We start from the raw sequence: 22,026 nt of genomic DNA, 5'->3' as shown, positions 1-22,026 counted from the left end.
TGTGTCGACGGAGGTGAGAGTAACATGGACCCAACAAGAACAGCTCATCCATGTCACTCCCAGCAGACAAGGTAAGTTCAAGGTTCTCTGTAGATTTCTACCAAACTGCTGCAGGTAAGGACACTTTTTAAGAAACCCTAATTTATTGAACAGGTTCTAGGAGCAGGATTAAGTCAAGTATGTTTCGGCACTTATAAAGTCAGAAAATATTTCTCCTGTGTTTGGATTTTCCCCTTGGGTGTGAATTTTTGTAACCATGTGAAGCTTTCACATGCTGTAAAGTTTAATGCTAAATGAAAAGGACAGATATTACAAAAATCGACACATTGATGAAAATGTCACTCACAGACACACCAAAAAGGAAAGTCCAGGAACATAATGTGATACCTTATATATTGATTTCATATTGATTGAAACTTTACCGTCCATATGCAGTTTCAGCTTCCTGAGGAGGTTTCTATTTATTGTAGAGTAGATCTGGCTTTCATTCCTCCCCTGAGGCTATTGTAGAAATGTTTATCTTCATTTCTGTCCTGAGCTGAAAGGTTTCAATCAGCCACCAGCATCAGATCCCGACTGGATTCCCCAGTCTCCCTGCTCCCAAGGAATCCCCCCCTCACCCCCCGCTTACTCTGTGTTTGTGTTTCAGAGGGAAATTAGATTTCAAACAGGCAGCTCCTCCCTGAAAACTGTGGGCCTACAAGATGAAATCAAGTTATGTTTTTTAATCTTTGCTCATTAGCCCTCCTACTCCTGGACTCCCTCCACTTGCACTGTAGTCGGCTCTCTTTTAAAAATACCCACAGCTTTTAGAAATGATTTTCATCCTCTGCCTCCTCTGTGTGTTATCTCCCCTGCACCTTATTATTCCAGTTTTATCCTTCCTTCCCACTCTGGTCTTTTCTTCACTGCACCTTTCTGGCTCCATCGCAGTGCTGCGTTGGACATTCAGTGGTTTTCTCTTCTCTCTGTTACACTGCTCTGCGAGGCCAAAGCTCAGGTCGATGTGAAATTTCCCACTCTTCAGAATCAGGACACACTTCTCCGAAATCACAACAAACTTGTGTGTGGCAAATCAGCTACCAGCAATAACATCAGGGACATTTACTTCCTTGAAAAACTATGTCAAATCTTTCAAATGCTGCTTTTACAAAATAAACAGCGTGTGGCCACAAACAATGCCTGAAACTAGATGCATCGCTGTAGTTTTCTAGGTCATTTGCATACATATTGCGTATTTACATGCCTTGCAGTTGCTGGTTGAGTTGAATTCCCATCTGCACAAACAGCAACATTTTTGTCCTGAAAAAATACAGCAAACAATAAAATACATTCACGAGATAAAAACCTATTTTGTAATGAAAGAATTAAAAACTCCAACACTTTGATCCCTGCAGTCGTTAAAATGGTCCTTTTGATTAAACTGTTTGCTCCTGTGTTTCCACACCTGTTCTTGTCTCTGCAAACAAGCCCCTTGTTTCACCATCTCTTCTGCTGGTAACTACTGACTCTGACTCTATTGTTCATGATATCAAAGACACACTTTTTAAAGCCGAGCTCACCAGATGAGTACTACTATATCCTAGAAGCATATTACCGGTACAGCTGTTGCAGGCTGGATCTAATTACTATGTTTCTGTGGCTGTCAAAGAAATGCTGTTTGCCTGTGTGACTCTCTCCAGTAGCCCTGAATAACAATTAGGGAGGTCCAGTAATGTAGGTCTTATTAGTGTGAATGAAGGGGAGAAGTGAGGACGGGCTTGTGAGCCGGCAGTGATCTGCTCCAACCAATTCCACATCACGTGGAAACATCTTCACACCAGCCTCATCAGACAGCTTGCTGACGTATATACATACTGTATGTGCGCAAATTCATTTGAATAACACCTGTCAACAACAAGGCAATTATAAAATCCTTAATAAAAGACAGACAAGACATAAAGGAAGCACAAGGTAATATAAAAAGACAATATAAATAAGATGTACGATCAAATGTAAAATGAATTCCTCATTTTAAAGGAGAGTTTTAGCAGATCTCAGGTTTTTGTGAGTTTGTTTCAGATATGTGGCACATATCATCATCATACTGAATGCTGGTCCTCTATGTTTTGACTTTGAGGACAGAAAGCAGACCAGTCCCAGAGCATCTGAGAGATCTGGAAGATCCTTACGGAGCAGCAGATCAGAAATACATTTTGGCTCTAAACCATTCAGTGCTTTATAAACCAACAAAAGTACTTTAAATCAATCATTTGACAAACAGGAAGACGATGTAAAAACAGGAGAACTGGACTCTGCTGGTCTGAGTGAGGACTTGTGAATCAGCTGCAGCTTTTGAAAAAGACAAACTGGAGATAAAGCTTTTCTAAATCCTGCAGAGACACAAGTCCTTCAATTGTTAATATAGAAAAGAGAAACTTTTGGCACATGCTTGTGATTCGTGCAATGCACCTACTCAGTGCTTCGATGGGACCACCATGATGTTATGATGTAAATCTGTGTCATCTGCACAACTATGGAAAGCATTGTTGTTTTCTATAAATTGAGTGGCAGCATGGAGCTGTTGTACAGAAGAGGCCCGAGAATGGAGCCCTGGGGAACTCCACATGTCAGTTTTGTACGCTCAGATATGAAATCACCAGTCAACACAAAGTAGTCCTTTTCTTTCACATAGGATTCAAACCAGTGTAGCGCTGTGCCAGAAAGCCCCATCTGGTTTTCCAGTCTGTGGTGTAATATGTTGTGGTTGACAGGGTTAATTGCTGCACTGAGATCCAATAACACCAAGACTGAAACTTTTCCACTGTCTGTTTATAAGTGGATGTCATTCAAGACGCTAACAAGAGCAGCCTCTGTGCTGTGATGTGGTCCAAATAGAGACTGGAAAACATCAAAACAACTCTTTAGAGCCAAGAGGATGTTAGGATCATAAAAAAGAGCCTTTTTTAACAATTTTGTTTAAAAATTGGATGTTTGATATGGTTCTATATTTATTCATTAGTGAGTTGTCTAGCTTGCTCTTTTTTCAGAGGGGCTCCATAACTGTAGTTTTAAGGAAATAGCCTGAGAGTGCAGAGGTGGTGACTACTTGGAGCTAAAACGTTTTTCAGAAAGCCTATAGGTAGAGTATCAAGGCTGCAGGAGGAGGATTTCCAGTTTCACACAATTTCTGCCAAAGTTGCATAGGATCAAATTATGTCATACTTTGTTGTAACTGAGTCACTTTTACGTGGATGCAAGGACAATATAGACCCTATACCTGATAGGCAAACTTTTGCTGGTCTTGATCAGTCTCGTCAGCCCAGGCAGGACCGAGCTGTTCTTTTTTGTCACCCTCGTTATTAGAGAGGTTGCCGTTGCAGTGGCAGACATTGTGGCTGTGACTGGGTGGAGTGAAAAGATCTCTACGTCTCCAGAGCAGATTGAAATGATCAATATACTAGCCTTTCAGAGTACAGGTTTTCAGTGAAATAAGTCTGCTGAACCCGTTGATCCCTCTGTTGACTGTTTGCAGTGGTTCACTAATAAAAAACTGGGATTCCAGTTTGTCCAGACAGTTAAACAGTCCAATGAAATCCTAGTTAAGCGCCTCTGATTGCTCTCTGCAAACACCGGCCCCCACATGTAGACTAATATGGTCCATTTTGGGGTGTTTATGTCACAGACAATAGTAGTAGACCTGGTCTGTTTTAACTGTCTTACCACTTATGTTTCTAATAGCAGCATCTCCCACATCCCAGTGACAGGCTGAATCATCTTATTTGATCTTTTTTTCTTTCTTGCGCTCCACTTGAGACTATTTTATATTTTCCTGTCAGCTGGCACCCTTCATATTGCTCCCATGTCCAAACTTATCAGCAGCTATCTCCACGCCGGTCTCAGGGATAAATTTTAATGGTTCTGAACCTGTTTTCCAGTTGTAATGATGAGGTTGACTGATCTGTTGGTGCATTCTGGTGTTTATGTCCACTTTTGGCTGCCTGCCAGATGTCTGGGTTGAAATTGGCTGAGCTGAATCCATAAATTTCACTCTCTCTGTGGAAGTACAATCGTACATCACACAGATTATTCCAGCAATTCACTGGTTTCCTTTTGGTGAGAGAGAGAAGTGTTATTTAGAGTCAGCTACCCATATAAATCCTGTCCAGATGAGGTCTGAGTGTTGACACTCTGCTGTTACAGGGCTTAGAGGGGTTCAACTTTAACCTCACTGTTCTGGTGGCCTCTAAAAACGATGGTTTGTATAATGTGGTATTCTGATAATATGCCTGTACTTTGAAGATGATGAATGCAATTTCAAAATTGAGTATTTTTAATTGATGATGTCACTGCTTTTACTGAAAAGGACCTGAACACTGCTTAGGAGGACACTGCATTGACTCACATGAATTCCCCAGAACCATTACTGCCACAACATACTGTTGTCCTCACATCATGATTAATGCAAGTGAACACATGCGCCCTAATTTGTACATCAGAACAAATTTTACCCAGCAACTCTAAATGTACCATGAGCCCAAAATGTCCTCACAACTCAAACCTAAGAGTCAAGGACAGTCAAGACCAAGGTCAGGAGAATTATAGCAAAACACCTCTCTCTCTCTCTCTCTCTCTCTCTCTCTCTCTCTCTCTCTCTCTCTCTCTCTCTCACACACACACACACACACACACACACACACACACAGACAAACACCAGCTCTTTCTCATCTGTGACAGAAAAGGCCCAAAATGGGTCTTTGATGAGTAAGTGATAGAGTTAGAGATGCTGTAATGAAGTTTCATCTGGCTGTAAGAGCAGGAAGGAAACATCTCTCAGGTACAGTATGATGTTATCATGTGGCCTAATGGAGTCACTTACAGGGTTTTAGCAGTGTGCAACAACCCTCATGGTCTCGACTAAGTGTCTTTATATTGATTTTCGGATCACAATACATCAGTTAATCACATTGTTATGTTTTGTGTATTGTAGGTCTACTGCTGATGTTTCTTGATCTTTAACATAATAGTAACTGTAATCATGCTTTGCCTTAATTGTGGTGTTTCGCTGTCTGTTTCCTGGAGTCTTTATAAACACAAAAGAACAGGTATCTTCATATGCACATGAATGTATGTTGTTCTGTAGATGCTTTTATCCAAAGCACCTAACAGCACCATGAGTGCCTGCATTGTTAGCGTGGATGGCCCAAGTAGCGATCTGTCTGTACTCTCACTGAAACACTCTTTCATAACTCACAGAACAGGTAGTTCCAGTGCCAAAAAATAATTTCCCCCCTTTTTCCTCACTGAGAAAACTGCCTTGCATGTGAATCGTATTTAGCCTCAGAAAACCTGCCCTGTCTTGTCATTAAATCTGTGGCTTCTATCTGGAAATCTGTCTCCAGGAGCACACAGAGACACATCCGTGTACACATTCGGTATCTTTCCAAATGGAAATCCAATTTTCAAACCAGGCAGTACCTATTTCATATCAAGGGGCAGATATGTTGTTCGGAAATGACTCTTCTATGCCTGCACGATCAAGATAACAAATTGACATTTTTGAATTGGCTCTCATGCATAGATTAGATACTCTCAAAGGGCATTTTGTGCCTTTCAGATGATGTAAATGGACTCTCCAGAGGTGTAGGTGACCTCGATAGATGATCCTGTTCAACCTGTGGGGTCAGCTCTAATCAGAGTTATGACTTGAAGAGAGTAGCTCAGCCAAAAAAAACATTCATATGTTGTACAAGTATTGACATAACACAAACCAAGTATCAGCCAAGTGCAGAATAGTTTAAAAATCCCTTTTAATAATACAATTTAGTTATAATCACATCAACAACTATAAACTATAACAGTTGATTTACAGATATAAGATCAGGCCTGCAGAATCCAAACCAGCTTCAGTGTATTATTCCTGATATGAGGATGTGGGACACTGCTGTATACTTTTAAACACAGCTGCTGCAGCCCTTATTTGCTCATCTGTCCATCTTTCACACCTGGGCCAAGCCGTAAGCTCAAAAACACTCAAGCACCTGCCTGGTGTTTACACGCTCACAGTTGCGCGTGACTTTGCATCTGTAACTGTGCAGACAGATAAATGCACACACAAATAGGAAAGAACCGGCAGAACTGGCAGAAAGGCAGAATAGTTGCAAAGAGGCTTACTATTTCATAATCATTGTGTTCACCAGGTACAGATATGACCCGAGCCTGAAGCATCAGTGAGATGGATATCCCAAACCCAGAGAGTATGGAGACTCTGAACTCATCCACCAGTACCAACACCAGCAGTGGTGATAACGCCAGCCTCTTCTCTGGAAGTCCCTACACGACTGTTGAGATCGTACTCATCATCCTGGTGGCTGGATCTCTGAGTCTGATCACTGTAATTGGAAACATCCTGGTCATGCTCTCTATAAAGGTTTGGGTTTTCTTTTTTCATCATTTATGATTAGTGAGAGTGTTTCAAACATCCACCTCAGACTTAGAGAGAAGAATGCAGCATGTGCATCCTTGTGCAGACTGGTAATTTAATAGAACGTCACGTTGCACAAAAAAAAAAAGATTAGCATCTGACAGCCTGCTCCGTGTTGTTTCCCTAAAGGTAAATAGGAACCTGCAGACTGTCAACAACTACTTCCTGTTCAGCTTGGCCTGTGCAGACCTCATTATTGGCATCTGCTCCATGAACCTCTACACGGTCTATATTGTGATTGGCTACTGGCCCCTGGGAGCCGTCGTGTGTGACCTGTGGTTGGCTGTTGATTATGTCGTCAGCAACGCCTCAGTCATGAACCTTCTCATCATTAGTTTTGACCGTTACTTCTGTGTCACCAAACCGCTCAGCTACCCAGTGCGCCGCAGCACCAAGATGGCGGGCCTGATGATCGCCGCGGCCTGGGTCTTGTCCTTCATCCTGTGGGCTCCTGCCATTTTGTTCTGGCAGTTCATCGTGGGGGGGAGGACTGTGCCGCCAGGTGAGTGCTACATCCAGTTCTTCTCGAACCCAGCGGTGACATTTGGGACAGCCATAGCAGCTTTTTACCTACCGGTGGCCATCATGATCCACCTCTACTGGCGCATCTCCAAGGCCAGCCGCAGCCGCATGAGGAGGGACAGCAGGAAGACTTCAGGTACCAGTCTGGGAGAAGGCCCCTATCACAGCCAGGAGGACGGATGTGAGAGCCAGAACAACTGCATCCCAACAAGAGAAACTCAGGAGGTGGCTGGAGATGGGAAGGAGAAGGTGAAGGAGCAGCAGCAGAACGGAAGCGGACCCTGCAAGGAAGAAGGAACCGATCAGGAGGACTCCATGGCAGACAGCATCCACGCGTCCACATCTAAAGAGAGTGCGGTCCCTGCTTTGTCACAGAAAGGCTCAGACGGTGGGAAAAAGACAAATCAAACGCAGCCGCCTTCCCCGCAGAACTCTGCTGCTGACAGACAAAGTTTGGTCACGAAGACACTGTTTAAGGTAAATCTGATTGCTGTATTAAAACCAATACATTCTGATTCAAGTAAAACAAATCAGCAATCACAAATCTGACCACATTTACAGCTATCAGTATTTTTAGCCATGCTAGCGGTGTACCTGCGGATGGTAACATCAGGTGGTCAGTTAGTTGGGCCACCAATTTGGTCCATACTGAATTTAAAAATTTTAATTATTATTAAATTATTGAATGGATTGCCATAAAGTTTTATACAGTTATGCATGATCCCCAGAGGGTGAAGCCTGATGACGTTAGAGATCTCCTGACTTTTCCTCTAGCACCACCATGAGGTTGACATCTGTGGTTTTGAGTGAAATGTCTCAATAACTATTGTAATAATTGCCTTAAAGTCACTTCAGATATTTGCATTCCCCTCAGGCTGGACTGTAGTTATTCATTAACTTTCAATTTATCCCATCAGTTTACCAATTTGTCCATGACTTTGGTTCATGTAAATATCTGGTAAACTAATGACTTTTCCATCTGCCTCAACTGTACTTTGTGTTTACTGCTAATTAGCAGGCGTTTGCATGCTAACACACTAAATTCAGATGCTAAACATGGTAAACATTACACCTGATAAGCTGTGAACACATGTTTGCGTTTAGTTTAAAGCAGTGCTATGTATAAGTGCAGCCTCACAGAGCTGCAAGCGTGACTGCAGACTGTTCACCATATCAACTCCATAAGGAGGTAATACATCAGAGTTGTGTTTATAGCTCTGCTGCCCTCAAGTTGCCAGAAAAGTCAATTAATATCACTTTAAAAAATTTGAATGAAAATTTCGCCTCTTACTCTGATTTTGCAGGTAACAAAGCAGAGCGCTGTAGCAAAGTGGAAAAAGAAGGGCATTTCTTCCAGAGAGAAAAAGGTGACACGCACCATCATGGCCATCCTGGTTGCTTTTGTCGCCACGTGGACACCGTACAACGTGATGGTCCTGATCAACACCTTCTGTTCCATCTGCATCCCAAACTCCCTCTGGACCATCGGCTACTGGCTCTGCTACATCAACAGCACCATCAACCCAGCCTGCTATGCCCTCTGCAACACCACCTTCAAAAACACCTTCAAGCACCTGCTTCTCTGCCAGTACAAGAACATACGCACGGCCCGATGAGGGCGACGGATACCGACTCACGTTCGAGATGGAGTCAGATTAATGTGATAAATCTCATAAACTGAGATGACACAAATATCGGAGTGAAAGTATTATTAAAATATCAATTAGGTGTTCATATTGTTTTCAATGGTAGAAAATATTCTCACTGCCATTGAAAATGAAACTGTTGTGGTAAAATTACAAACTGTACATTTAAAATTCTATCACACACTTAACTTTTAATGATTTTTAAAAAATACATGCTTTGCATAATTATTCTCAAGACAATGTATTGTAGTGGGAATGCAGCTTATTGTGCAAAAGGTACATGTGACTGGGTGTCAGCTGGGGTTTTACTTTGACAGGATGCTTTCCTCTTTGCTCCTCCTACATGAGCTTGTGCAGTATGTCCTTTGATATGCAACCTGTTTTTACCCCAGTTGTGATGGTTTTGTGACCAAAACAGTGATTTTAACTCTAGAATAAATGTATAGTCTAGTCTAAGGAAGAAGATAAAATACGATAGAAAAAGACACTGTGTTAATAACATGTCATTGCATCAAGTGTAATGGCTGACAAAAGCTGTGAATCAGGTCAAATCAGCCATATTGGAACTTCTTCTCTTCAAACTGTTTTAAGAAAAGAGAGAATAAAAGAATAAAAGAGTGTTAGCTGCTGTAAAGTGACCTATTGTGTGTGTGTGTGTTTGTGTGTGTGTGTGTGTGTGTGTGTGTGTGTGTGTGTGTGCATGTTTCCATTCCAGTTAGATCTGCTCATATTAAGCGATTGACATCCGTAATTGTTGTGAAATGAAATGAACATGATATTTCTCAATATCTCCATATCTTCTTTCCTCATGCATTAATACATGTTTTCTGTAAATAAAAGCGATAATGACAGAATGTTATGTTTGGTTTTCTTGATCATAACCTGTCTCAAATGTGCTCAGAAGTGAACTGAGTAAGTACAAAGAGTAAATGCACAGAGCCTGATTTATTGGCTTTAGCTGGGCATCACAACCTTTGCCCAGTTGCTGTCGGGCTGCTGCCTAATGGGAGGAACTACACACTGCACCACAAAAAACACAAAGCGCAGCACTGCAGTAGTGTGCACACTGGAGGAGACGGGGGAAACCCTAAAGAGCTGGGCAGCATGTGTGGAAAACAGAGCTGCTGTTCAGAGGCAAATGACGGTAGTGTACAAATATAATATGACAATATGTTTGTCACTAAAATGTAGCTAATCTCAGCCTTTTTTTAGTCTCATCTACATGCCTGTAAAGTTTCATGACTGCATCTTGCATAGCTGTGATCCTATTGCATTGACAAAATTTGGGGCTGGTAATAAAGATGCTTCACAGCAAAATCAGATGTTTGTTTTATTTAACACTTAGAGCACATATTTTGTCAGCACATCTTTTCTCCAAATGCCTCCCTGGTTTCCTTCCTTCCTTCTTTTTTTCTACAGGCGTCTCTACATCTGTTCTTGCCCCATGAGGAACTCACTTCACGCTATGATTTCTGCTCAGCATTTACTGGGACACGCTGAACAGGAACTGAAATAAGTGGAAACTACAAACACAACACAACCAAATCAACACTACAGGGGACCAAAAACCGCCACTCAGTTCAAAACAGTGCAGTTTTCTGTAATATTAGCCACAACACCTAATTAAAAGTTTAAAGGGCGTGGTAGTGGACACCTCACTGAAACCTGACAGGGACATTTTTATACCCCTTCTAATTTAACACTGGAGTCTGAAATTCCTGCATGGAATAGAAATGAGGAACAGAGAAAGATTCAGAGATGACTAGATGCAGTATGAACTCCCCCTCCTGTTGCTCCTCCCTCCGGACTCCATAATCCTCCGCTGCTTCCTGTCAGACACAAAAACAGATGAGAGGGAGTCAAGCTGAAATCCTCCCACAGTCTTCACACGGTGGAAAGGAAAGACAGAGGCCTTCTCTGTCTCAGCTGTGGGAAAACTGTTCTGGAAAGCTCTGGAACTGTTGCGCCCTCTAGTGGAGAAAATACATGTCTCCCATTGATACTCCTGCACCTGAAGGCTCACCGGCAGAAACCTTAAAACTTTAACTATGCTGGTTTGCATTGTTGCAACATGCATTTGTTAAACATTTGGGATGTGTATGGAACTGTCAGCATTTAAAGATGTGACCTTCTGTGTGTTTTTACTGTGCTGACACAGGTTTTGCTTGCTGTAATAATTCCTCCTGCTCTTACAGGACAGTAAAAGATCCCTTCTCAGTGTGGTTTGAATGTGATGGGGGTGATGGGGGACAAAAACCACAGTCCTCCTTTCCTGCAAAAACATATTCAACAGTGTATCTGAAGCTAATATGAGGCTCACTCGGTGTGAGTTAGACATATCAAGTTGATATCTTCCAAAGTTACCATCGTTTTAGCACAAAGCTACCTCTATCTCTTACCATCCTTCCACTGCAGCTCAACAGAGGAACAAAGTGAGGAAATTCTATAACAAAACAAGCAAAATGTTTCAATGGAAAAATGCAACAATGACCATAAGCCTATATATGGAAGTATGTTAAACTTAACACCTGTTTCAAATCTGAAAACTACACCAGTCTATCAGTAAATGAGTAAATCAGCCAGTTTATCCCAACCCCAGGCCTCTCGTCGTACAGCCTGGCAACAGACGAGCAAAGGCAGGTCCCCGGTCACCATGGGGCCACTATTGATGCTGGTGGTTTAATGTAAACACGTAACCTTGCCTGTTTGTTTATTATGTAAGCTTCTGTTTGCGTTGCACTCATGATTTTGTGCTCATTGTGATTTCAGTCAGTGTTATCAAAGACAACACAAAAGTGGCTCTGCAAGTCTAAATGCCCGAGGTCTGGAGTGCTTCTTTTCAACGTAAACAGGAGACGTACTGGCACAAAAGGCTGTATCAGGGCATGTGTTGACATCTACCTACATGGCACCCGAAGTGAGTTACATTCCTACATTTCCAGGTTACATTTCCCAAGCACTGCTCACATCAGTGTTTACCCTGTACACACCACATTCCAGACTAATTATCCACTTTACATTTAGTCAAAGTAACCTAAGACCTGATGCTGTTTAGTGTAAACAGACAGCTTGCAGGATGGCTGAGCCGCCACCGGGTCCACTGTCAGTTCACCTAATTCACTTCATTACCAGCTGACAGTGGAATCATGGCAGAAGGAAAGGACCAGACAGGAGCCTCCTGGGAGGACCTGCCACTACCTGATGAGTATCCAGAACCACATACTGAGGAGAAAGTTGTGCTGAAAGCAGAGGCTGAGGAGGATGTTTCTGCTCCTGCCGCAGAGAAAAGCGCCAAAGATCAGCCGACAAAAGGCAGCCCGAACCTGCTGCAGATGCTGAAGGCAGCAGAGAGCAGGTGGACTCCTCAGGGGCAGGACAGAAACAGAGAAGAGTCTGAGACAGGAGAGTTGGTGGCTGAAGCTCGGAAGACTGACATGGTGAGCGAAGACGCTGATCAAGATATTCTGTATAATATGTGCGCCTGTAAGTGGGCCCCACACAAAGCATGCACCTGCATACACTCAGACTGTTAATGATTTTAGCTGCAATGTGCTGGCCTGTATGAATGTTTGACCAGCGGCCCCACACACGTTGCACTGGTTTTATCTCTTTGAAAAGGCACAGCAGACTTGAAGGGAAAGTACGCTGATTTTACACAGTCTGTAAGTCCAGTACAGAGTCTCAAGTTCGCTTACAAGCCAAGAAATATTGCTGCATGAGTAAATAAAAGTTGTATAAATCTGTCTGTGACTCCAGACGGGGCTGCGTGAACTTGAACAAGTCTCAGTCGGGGCTGAAGACTACAGGGCTGAAACTGAAATAAATCTTGACATGAGGTGTTAGAAAAAGGTAAGATTACCAGAGCTCACCTCTGTTTGAGGCCAGGAGCTCGAGGCCACATTACAATAACACATATGAACATTGTGGGTAATGCAGGAACCAGGGAGACAATGCGTGCAGATAAAAAAGAACAATATTTCCGATCCCACTGCATCAGTTTTGTGTCGCATGTCCAACATTTTTATAGAAGTGCAATGTAAAATTGGTGGAGTACTCTTCTAAACAGGCACCTCAATGTAAGAGAGCAGCAGTGGCAAATATATCCTGACTTTTTGTGTCTAATGTGGGTCAAGCTCCAAAAACACCAAATCTCACATTTCCCATAATGCAGACTTTAAATCTGACTGTCCAAGGCTAAATTGAGGTTACCCTGGTGACATCATGATGACATCATCTTTTCCCCCTGACTTTAGAAAGCCTGTCCAAGAGATCAGCACAACTCTTTACACTTGGATGGATCAGCATGCGTGAAATTGGTGGAGTGCCTCTTTAAGAGACTTTAAGTAACACTGCTTTAGTCATTTAGTGGACGGGAAACAATAATGACAGTATACAGTACAGCTCTACTGTCTGATTTACTTGAAGAAACAGAAACATAAGATGACGTCTGTCCCTGAATGCGACTATAAAGTGTGTTTTTCACTTTGCTGCTTCTTCTGTCTCTGTAGCTGCTCTCTTCTTTCTCTCTTTCACTACCAAACTCTGCCATGAATGTATGTCCATGCATGTGCACCTCTTTAAAGTCTGTTTAATGTATACCCTGAGAGCAGAGTGCACTTCACTATATATATCACATTCATGCGTGGACTCAAGGAACACTTCACTGAGCTTCTCTTTCCTTGCAGCCGTTTTTCTCCTTTCTCTTAATCCCTAACCTGTTCTTCTGTTATTTTCCCAGAGTTCCCCTCTGCAAGCCTCACAAAGACTCTGTTTGTTTCCACTTTCTGCTCTCTGTCTTCTTCTCACCTGTCACCTGGGCCTGCTGAGCGAGGGTGTGACATAAAGTGTCACTGTGTGAACTCTCTGTTCAGTTCAACAGCTCTGCCAGCATGAAGAAAATGTACAGTCTAGTGAGCATAACTAAAGGCAAGGACCAGGAGGCAGTGCAGTCCATCTGCATCAAGGTATCATTGCTTTTGTTTTGGAAATGCTGTTACTTTATCTTTTGAGTTTTCTTATGGAGGCCAGTGAGTTTGATTGATTCCAAGGACAGACAAGAGTGCTTTTAAAAGATAATTCGAAAAGGCCTTTTTTTGGGCTACAAATCAATGTACAAATGGTATCGCAAGGAGGCATTTTTTACACATTAGGACCCACAGCTACTTTATTTAAAATACTATTGGATTTCATTGCACTTTCACAGCAGCTGAATTTAAAGTTGTTTTATGAGCCCTGTAAAAAAGGCTTTGTGGTCATAAAGTTCACTTTCACACTGCTTAATGTCACATCTTAATGTCTTTTGGGTGGTAATGATTAAGCGGCTGCTTGAGTAAGCGCCTCCTGTATTCAAAAGATTGTATTCAAGTGATTGTTGAACAAAAAGAGAGTTAAATATTTGACCAGTCTGTCCTTGAACGTGCTTGAAAATGGTGTGTGAATCTTGTTTTTCACTGATTCGACTTAAATTCATTATTTATTGTTCCGAGATTAAATCAACCAGGTGAGCAAAGTGGATCAAGTTAGATTTTACTGGTGACTTGAAACTTTAATCAACCAATCAGAGTGGAGCTTGTTGGGCTCCTGCATGTTAAATCAGGAGGGCTATGAAGTAAATTGAATGGGATTCATGTATGTGTAATATCTTAGAAAAACATGGTCTGATAAAGTGTTAAATATGTTTCAATCATGATCTTTCTTTTAACTTTTTACTTGTCGATTGACTGACTTGACTTTGTGGATCTCAATGTGCCACCTTGTCAAAAACCACTAATGCAGAAAAAGAGTACAAACTGTACAAATTAATGTACTTTTGTAGTGCATTTTTGATTAATTTGTTGCCTTTATGTATGGAGGGTATGTAGCAGCCCTTTGTGATGTAATTTAATAAGAAACAAATTTAATTACAATCAGAGAGAAGCAGAGTGCTGGGAAACTCCCAAAGAGATCTTTATTACATCGTTCATGAGCATCTCAGGTTTAATTGCTTTGCTTTGATTTGAGGACTCAGTTTGATTAGCAGCGTCACACACTTAATCCTTATTGATAATGACGTCTTTTCCCAATTCAACTGTAATGAATGTTATTAGTTATGAGTTCCAGACTTGTCAGTTCAATATGGAGACTTTTATAATAGTCACATGGAAACTAAGCTTAAATTGATCACCGTTATTTTATGCGCATGTGTGTGTTGTGATTTTTAATTCACACCTTGCCGATATTGGAACAAGGTACACCTTGTTGTCAGTATATTTTTTCTCATGCCACTTAGACTTCATATATCTGTAACCCTGATGACATCACCATGACATCATCAGGGTTATTGTCTACTGACAAAGTTCATCCGGAACCACAGATGGGAGTAAACTGACCTTTCTGTCCAACATTATGTGTGTGCCTTAAATGCATTCAAGATTTGATCCAGCTATGTGTATATGTAAAATAGTACAATACACTTGCAGCATACTGTAGCTCCATATGAAAATCCTTTCTGAGTGTAGATCTGCAAGCTAAACCCTGCAATAATCCCACCAAAAGCTCCAAACGCTCAATGCATATGTTTATTGTTTGGAGGAGGGGTCAGAGTCGGGGTGTGTCTGTGTTAGTGGGTGTGTGCATCCGTCTGGCCACGTGGGTTAGTAAAACAAAAGCAGAAAAATGCCCCATAAGAAAAGCAGAAGATTGTTGGAGGGGGAAATAAGCCCTCAGTTAAGCTTGCAGCAGTTTTTTGGAGCTGGACTTGAAGCTCCGGTCCAGGAAGCAGAGTCAGGCGAGCAGCCAGGGAGCAGACATGGCCAAGTGGGATTCCTGTGGCAGCAGCGCAGCCTTCCAACAGCCACACTGGATGGTGAGACAGCAGCAGATATGGGGATGAGTCTGGAAAAGAGATGGAGATCTGTGATAGTGACAGACTGTGAGGAGAGAGCTGGTGGTTTACAAGAAAATCTGCTGTGAAGGGTGGTGCTTATGTGCAATTTTGGCTGCAGTGACTGCATGAAAGTGATGAGACTTGATGCCCGTGACCTGCAGCGAAGCACCAACGAATATGTTTGGTACTTCTATCTTTCTCACTCTGTTTATTTTGTCTGTGTCTCTGTTCTTTGGCTCCACAGCAAATACAGTTCACTGAGCAGAAGCAAGAGTTCAACAAACGTCCCGCCAAGACCGCTCGTCGCTCGCTGTCTCGGTCCATCTCACAGTCGTCTACAGATAGCTACAGTTCAGGTAAGGGAACACAAAAACACACACACACAAGCACACACACACACTCTTAAGTCGGATCACATGTCTGTAATATATAAACTGAGCTGGTTCTGATCTCAGCAGCACGAGAACTGCAGGCCCCGAGGATTAGCCCTGGTGCTTTCTCCCTCAGCTGAACCTTAATTAAAAGGAAAAGTCTTCTGAAGAAATAAGTCTCTTTAATTTGGTCCTAATCGGCTCTGTAAGCCTTTCTCAAACGTGTCAATCACTGCCAGATTTTATAGAGACTTCAAAGGCTCAGAGAAAAGACTCACCTAGCTGGAGTCTGACTCTTTAAGCAACAATCAAGGCTGGAAAACTGGATCCAATTCATAACTTTCAAGCTTGCCAACAAATCATGTGTTGCTCTGGGTTTGCTGATGGACATTACATCATATCATCTAAAGGTTTTCATACACAGTTGCTAATTTCTGTGCTCTAGTGTGCAGCGACAGCTCCGAGGATGAGTCTTCTCCGAGAGACAAGTCTCAGAAGACCTCCAAGGGCCTTTCTGATTTCTGCATCAAAAACATCAAACAGGCCTATTTCGGACGCAGAGAAATCGAAATCGCAGAGCAAGGTAAAGAGGACGAGTCATCGAACTGCTGTTTACGTCCTCCTTAGCCATACTGACAACTAGCATTTACAGCACCCATGGAAAAGAAGTAACTCACAAGAAGAAGAGATCAAATAAAAATATTGAGCCCTGAGTAAATAAACGTGTGAATTCAGGATTGGTTGGTGTCTGTGGTATTTAGAAATGCCAGCGCTGATGGTCCTGAGGAAAAGAGCAGGTGGGGAGAAACCTCTGGCTGGAGCCAAAGTGCTGGGCTGCACACACATCACAGCACAGACAGCGGTCAGTTCAACACACACACACACCTCACAGTGAGGCAAAAGGGTGTGTTATTATAAACTGCATTATCATTCTCTCATCTGCATTAGAAATAATACATTTATAAAAAATATATATAACAACATATATATACACACATACATGCATATATGTACATATATATATGGTATATGGTTAACATGTGTTTTGTTTGCGTCTCCTGCAGGTGCTGATTGAGACTCTGTCTGTGTTGGGGGCTCAGTGTCGCTGGGCGGCCTGTAACATCTTCTCCACCCAGAATGCTGTGGCTGCTGCTCTGGCTGAACAAGGTGCGACCATCTGTCCAACCTGATGCATCTGTTTTTGTTTTTTTTTTGTGCTTCCTTGCTTTCTCTTTTAATCTTCACCTGCTCTTTATCTCAGGGATCCCAGTGTTTGCATGGAGAGGAGAATCAGAGGACGACTTCTGGTGGTGTATTGACCGATGTGTCAGTGCGGATACCTGGCAGCCCAACATGGTACTGAGATTAAATCCCCCTAAACTGTCACAGAGATGGATGTGGGGAGATGGCATGAGAGCAAAGAAAGGACAGGACTTATAATTCATTTTTAGATTGATCGCCCAAAGTTTGAAAATATAGAGTTCACCTTATTAAGATGAGGCAGAGTTTAGCTTGTTGTTTTTCCACTTGTCAGATTCTGGATGACGGAGGCGACTTGACTCACTGGATCTATAAGAAGCACCTGAGCCTGTTCAAGAAGCTCAAAGGCATCGTGGAGGAAAGTGTTACGGGCATCTATCGGTTAGTTTCACACAAAACTTGAATGATGCTCTTCACAAAGTCTTGCTCCTGCTCAGACGTGTGTCCTTGGCTGTGTTTCAGGTTATACCAGCTGTCAAAGGCAGGCAGGCTGTGTGTCCCGGCCATGAATGTTAACGACTCGGTGACCAAGCAGAAATTTGACAACCTTTACTGCTGCAAGGAGTCCATACTGGACGGGTAAGGCATCATGTGGTGAGCGTTAACAGGTAGAAACACTGGTGCAGTACAGATCAACAGCCTCACTGTGCTCAACTCTTCTTCAGGTTGAAGCGAACCACTGACGTCATGTTTGGAGGGAAACAGGCGGTGGTGTGTGGATATGGTGAGGTCAGTGAGCACATGAATGCTTCCGGTGCTGCTGTGCACATGTGAGACATCAGAGAGCTGCAGCTCTGCCAACCTCTTTTTTTTCTCTTCTTGTAGGTTGGCAAAGGTTGCTGTGCTGCCCTGAAAGCGCTGGGTGCTGTTGTATACGTCACAGAAGTGGATCCCATTTGTGCCCTTCAGGCCTGGTATGAATGGAGGAAGCTTTTATCAGCACAGATGCGAAGCTTGTTTCCCTCTTTCAATGGCACATCGAAACAAAACGCCATGAAATTCTGTAAAAACCTACTTTTCTCCTCTCCTCTCAGCATGGATGGCTTCAGAGTGATCAAACTGAGCGAGGTGGTCAGGCAGGTAGACATAGTCATCACCTGCACAGGTAACTGCCGTCCTCTACAAAGCAATATGTGCTTGTATTCAGAATATCAATACAACAACATCATTGTGTTTAATTAATCTCTGTTAGGCAACAAAAATGTGGTGGGGAGGGAACATCTGGACCGAATGAAGAATGGCTGCATAGTCTGCAACATGGGACACTCCAGCACTGAGATAGAGTTGGTATGAACTTCGACCGTGTGTGTGTTTATGTGTGCTTTTACGCGTGTGCACCTCGATGCTTTGTGTAAAACATGCACTCCTGCTCCTCAGGCGAGTCTGCGGACTGCAGAGCTGAGGTGGGAGCGTGTGAGGCCTCAGGTGGACCATGTGATCTGGCCTGACGGCAGGAGAATCATCCTGCTGGCTGAGGTGACGATGCTGTTTTTAGTATTATACACCAGCACCAAGGGATGATGGACAGAAGCCTATTTATTGAAAAGTATAGCGTGCTCTAAACTTGTTTATTACACAGCCTTTTTAAAAATGCATGAATCACTTGACATGAAATATTGATTTAAGTGATTTCATATGGAAGTAGTTGCTGACAGTTTAGGACTACTTATCCCATATAGCATCAAGCTTGTCCCACGGCTAATGCTTGTAAAGGAATATGTTTTTTATAAAATCTGAGAAAAGACATCTCTCCTCGTTTATTTAAATTGTGTTAATGTTACAAGGATCTTGACATTTTCTGTTATCAGTGTTTAGCTAACAGTTAGCTTACAGCTAGCCTGACATCTAATGGACAGATTAGCTCGTAATCCCATCCATGCACCTATTTTATGTTGAAGCGCTCATGCTAAAGAAACAGAGATGTCTGATTAAAAACGAGTGTTGAAACCTGTGTTGGCTGAAGCTGGGTTCTTCGGCCTGTCGCTCTCTGTAACAAGCTGCAGCCCAGTTTTAGGCTGACGTTAGCATGCACAGGCTAACTGAACAAATGCTACAGTTCAACCACAGACTTGCAAAACTCACATTTCTCTGATTTAAATATAGTATCGGGGGGAGATTTGTACACATTTCTGAGCAAGCTGCGACTGGTTATCTTTATAGACTGAAGAAAAGGTTGTTAGACTTGTGAAATGCGGCGACAAAGTCTGTGTTTATGTCTTTACGATCCTTAGTCTGTCTCATTTGCCCTTAAGGATGTTGCTACATGATGAAAAACTGCACTTCTGTGTTTTTCTATGCAGAACAAGTGAACAATACTTAATAAAAATTTCAACCTGTTTAAGCAGTCACCTACTTAGGAGGCTTGCTGAGCTGAAATGAAAATCGGGAGTAAGCAACCATTAATTTTAATGACTTCTAAAGCAGGACCTTACAAGGAGGACTTGAAGGTAACTGACCAGTAATTAGATACTGCATATATGAATAACAAGGCCTCAGCGCAGCCCTACAGCTCTACTCACGCACGTCTGATCCTAGATGAGTTGAGCACTAGGAACATTTACCTGATCATCGTTAAAGGATCAGATGTGCTGCAGCAGAGACAGAGAGACACTCGGGGACCATTCCACACACTTATTTGAGATAATAGACTTCCCTTTACTTGTCTTCAGGTTATTATCAGTGGCTGCTGTCACATTACAGTAAGTCACTTCAGTTTGTGAGAGGTTGTTTGTGCTCCCTCAGGGTCGTTTGCTGAATCTGAGCTGCTCCACGGTGCCTTCACTTGTCCTCTCCATCACCGCTACAACTCAGGTATGATCATAAGTTTTATTCAGCAAAATACTGGCAACATCTCTCTTTAATTCTTCTCTAAATGTGTCACAGATCTCAGTTTGAAGCTAGTGTTAGCCAACTATAGTCGCGTTAACAGAGACTTCCACTGTAATGTACGTCAGGCAATGGCTCTCATAGAGCTGTACAGCGCTCCAGAGGGACGATACAAACAGGACGTCTACCTGCTGCCAAAGAAGATGGGCAAGTCTTCAGCTGAAATATCCTAAAACAATTAGACCTTTCTTGTGTTTCACGTCTTTATATACAGAACTGATAAACAACTGAATGTTTTTCAATTTCAGATGAATTTGTGGCCGGTCTTCACCTGCCGATGTTTGACGCTCACCTCACCGAGCTGACTGATGAACAGGCCAAGTACCTGGGCATCAGCAAACACGGCCCCTTCAAATCCAACTACTACAGGTGAGGATTTTTCTTACACACAAGTGACACACACATATAATTTTTTTTTCTATTTAACAGAAATCATTTTTTCAAACAGGTATTAACCCTCTGGAGATGAAGCTGAAAGACAAAGGCTTGGGATGTGCTGTTGAGGATTTAATTGTGGAAAAGCCCTCATGGTCCTGCAGACACTGACGCCCTCTACAGGCTGATTCTCACTCAATATCATGCAAAGACATCAAACTTTGACTTTAGTTCACTATTTTTTCTGTGTTGTGTGCAGCTGTATCTGTTTTATGTGCTTGTTACACATTTCTACAGATAAAATAGCTGTATGCCTAATGGCCCATAATCCTGATTTAAATCTACTTAATTTTAACCTCAAATGAAACCTCTACTAGTGAAGCTCACATGAGATAATAAAAAAGATCAGTTTTACTGTTTCTCACAGTTTCCTGCGTCTCTCATCATTTTAATGTAACAAAAATAGGACGGAATTTTACATTTGCACCGCTTGCTGTGTCAAATGAAAAGCATGTTACTTTGTTTGGCATCAGAAAGAACACAAAATGATTTGTGGGAGATGTATTTGTCAATTGTAAATTGAGCTGACAATCACACCTTGACGTCGCGCTGATATTGGTCTGGTATTAAAGGGAAATTAAGTGATTTGTAGACAAAGTGACAACAGGGCCTGATGGCCCCTGCATTGGTCTCAACTGACTAAAACTCCCACATTCCAGAATGGGGAGTGGAAGTTTTCAGCCCACAATGCAAATGACAGGTTCTGAGTTTGAAGTCGGTATTGATCCATCCTTGAGCTGCTGTTTTGATGTGAATCATGCTTTGTCTTGGCCTTCAAAGCTGTCTGAAGTAAAATGATTACACATGTAGCCTGAGAGTTTGCCTGCTGTTCATCAAGTCAATCCACTGGGTCGTCACTTCCTCGGATGGGAGGAGTGGATGAAGACCTTTGTGGGCTTGCAGTCAACAACGGTTGTTTAGTGTCTTCACTGATGTTACATTTTTAGATTCTGTTGCCTTCTGTATTTCATCATTCTGTAATTTATATGGCCCTATACTGTATTTGTACGGCCTAATACTGTAATTATATGATATCATGCTGTATTTATATGACCAAATACTGCCACCTAGTGGCCATCCTGTAGCAAGTAGTGCCCAACATGGCAAATATTAAGATATTTTCACAATTGCAAATTTTATTTTTATTAAATATTTTGATATTTTTACCACTTAACCAGATTCTTAGGGTGCAAGTAGATGCCACTGAGTTTTATGGGAAAAAGTCTGTTAACTGCTAATGATTAAATTTTCTTTTTCAGTTAAAAACTGCTGTTGAAGTCTGTTACATGTCATTCATATGTGATGGTCTTTTTCTCCTGTGCAGCTAGAGCCCCCCTGCAGCAAATATTAAGATATTTTTTTCACAATTGTAAATTGCGTTTTTAATCGTATTTGTCGCTCTGATGCTGCTTACAAACACGAAACAGTGAAGAAAATAAACAGGTTTGTGAATAAAATCATGTAGACGGATTTTTATATTTTCATTTTATATTTTCCATTCATCCCGTCGTGTTAGACAGTGTGTGTCACCTGCCTGCCACACATGTGCCTTTGTTTACCTGTATTTACCACATGTGC

General features: G+C 42.2%; 2 protein-coding genes across 5 annotated transcripts; both read left to right on the top strand.

Annotated features, from left to right (window-relative positions):
* On the top strand, window positions 1-9,392 carry LOC121608136 (muscarinic acetylcholine receptor M2-like). The gene is made up of 4 exons (XM_041939293.1): window positions 1-71; window positions 6,180-6,409; window positions 6,593-7,462; window positions 8,290-9,392. The coding sequence occupies exons 2-4, from the start codon at window positions 6,215-6,217 to the stop codon at window positions 8,599-8,601; spliced, it is 1,377 nt and encodes a 458-aa protein (XP_041795227.1). The 5' UTR covers window positions 1-71; window positions 6,180-6,214; the 3' UTR covers window positions 8,602-9,392.
* Window positions 9,393-11,775: 2,383 nt separating this feature from the next.
* LOC121607388 (S-adenosylhomocysteine hydrolase-like protein 1) lies at window positions 11,776-21,787 on the top strand. 4 transcript variants are annotated; one of them, XM_041938134.1, is made up of 18 exons: window positions 11,776-12,068; window positions 13,503-13,595; window positions 15,741-15,852; window positions 16,313-16,450; window positions 16,629-16,729; window positions 16,932-17,034; window positions 17,129-17,223; window positions 17,402-17,508; window positions 17,590-17,706; window positions 17,793-17,856; window positions 17,953-18,041; window positions 18,162-18,232; window positions 18,320-18,414; window positions 18,505-18,603; window positions 19,870-19,938; window positions 20,082-20,160; window positions 20,262-20,382; window positions 20,462-21,787. In XM_041938134.1, exons 1-18 carry the CDS (start codon window positions 11,778-11,780, stop codon window positions 20,466-20,468), a joined length of 1,851 nt encoding a protein of 616 aa, XP_041794068.1. In that variant the 5' UTR covers window positions 11,776-11,777; the 3' UTR covers window positions 20,469-21,787. The 4 variants fall into 4 exon arrangements, with proteins under 4 accessions (XP_041794068.1, XP_041794070.1, XP_041794069.1 ...); XM_041938136.1 differs by lacking the exon at window positions 13,503-13,595; XM_041938135.1 differs by lacking the exon at window positions 20,462-21,787 and having other exon boundaries at window positions 20,262-20,386.
* Window positions 21,788-22,026: the final 239 nt, after the last annotated feature.

Source organism: Chelmon rostratus, chromosome 6 (genome assembly GCF_017976325.1).
Source record: "Chelmon rostratus isolate fCheRos1 chromosome 6, fCheRos1.pri, whole genome shotgun sequence".
In the NCBI taxonomy this organism is placed as follows: Eukaryota; Metazoa; Chordata; class Actinopteri; order Chaetodontiformes; family Chaetodontidae; genus Chelmon; species Chelmon rostratus.
Note: the sequence above shows the minus strand (reverse complement) of the source record. Positions and strands in the feature narration are given on the sequence as shown.

Coding starts and splice junctions, on each gene's coding strand:
- LOC121607388 (XM_041938134.1), top strand. CDS start 11,778: ATGGCAGAAGGAAAGGACCAGACAGGAGCCTCCTGGGAGGACCTGCCA. Junction 17,224..17,401: donor ATACCTGGCAGCCCAACATG/GTACTGAGATTA, acceptor TCCACTTGTCAG/ATTCTGGATGACGGAGGCGA. Junction 18,233..18,319: donor CATAGTCATCACCTGCACAG/GTAACTGCCGTC, acceptor AATCTCTGTTAG/GCAACAAAAATGTGGTGGGG.
- LOC121608136 (XM_041939293.1), top strand. CDS start 6,215: ATGGATATCCCAAACCCAGAGAGTATGGAGACTCTGAACTCATCCACC. Junction 6,410..6,592: donor TGGTCATGCTCTCTATAAAG/GTTTGGGTTTTC, acceptor GTTTCCCTAAAG/GTAAATAGGAACCTGCAGAC. Junction 7,463..8,289: donor TCACGAAGACACTGTTTAAG/GTAAATCTGATT, acceptor CTGATTTTGCAG/GTAACAAAGCAGAGCGCTGT.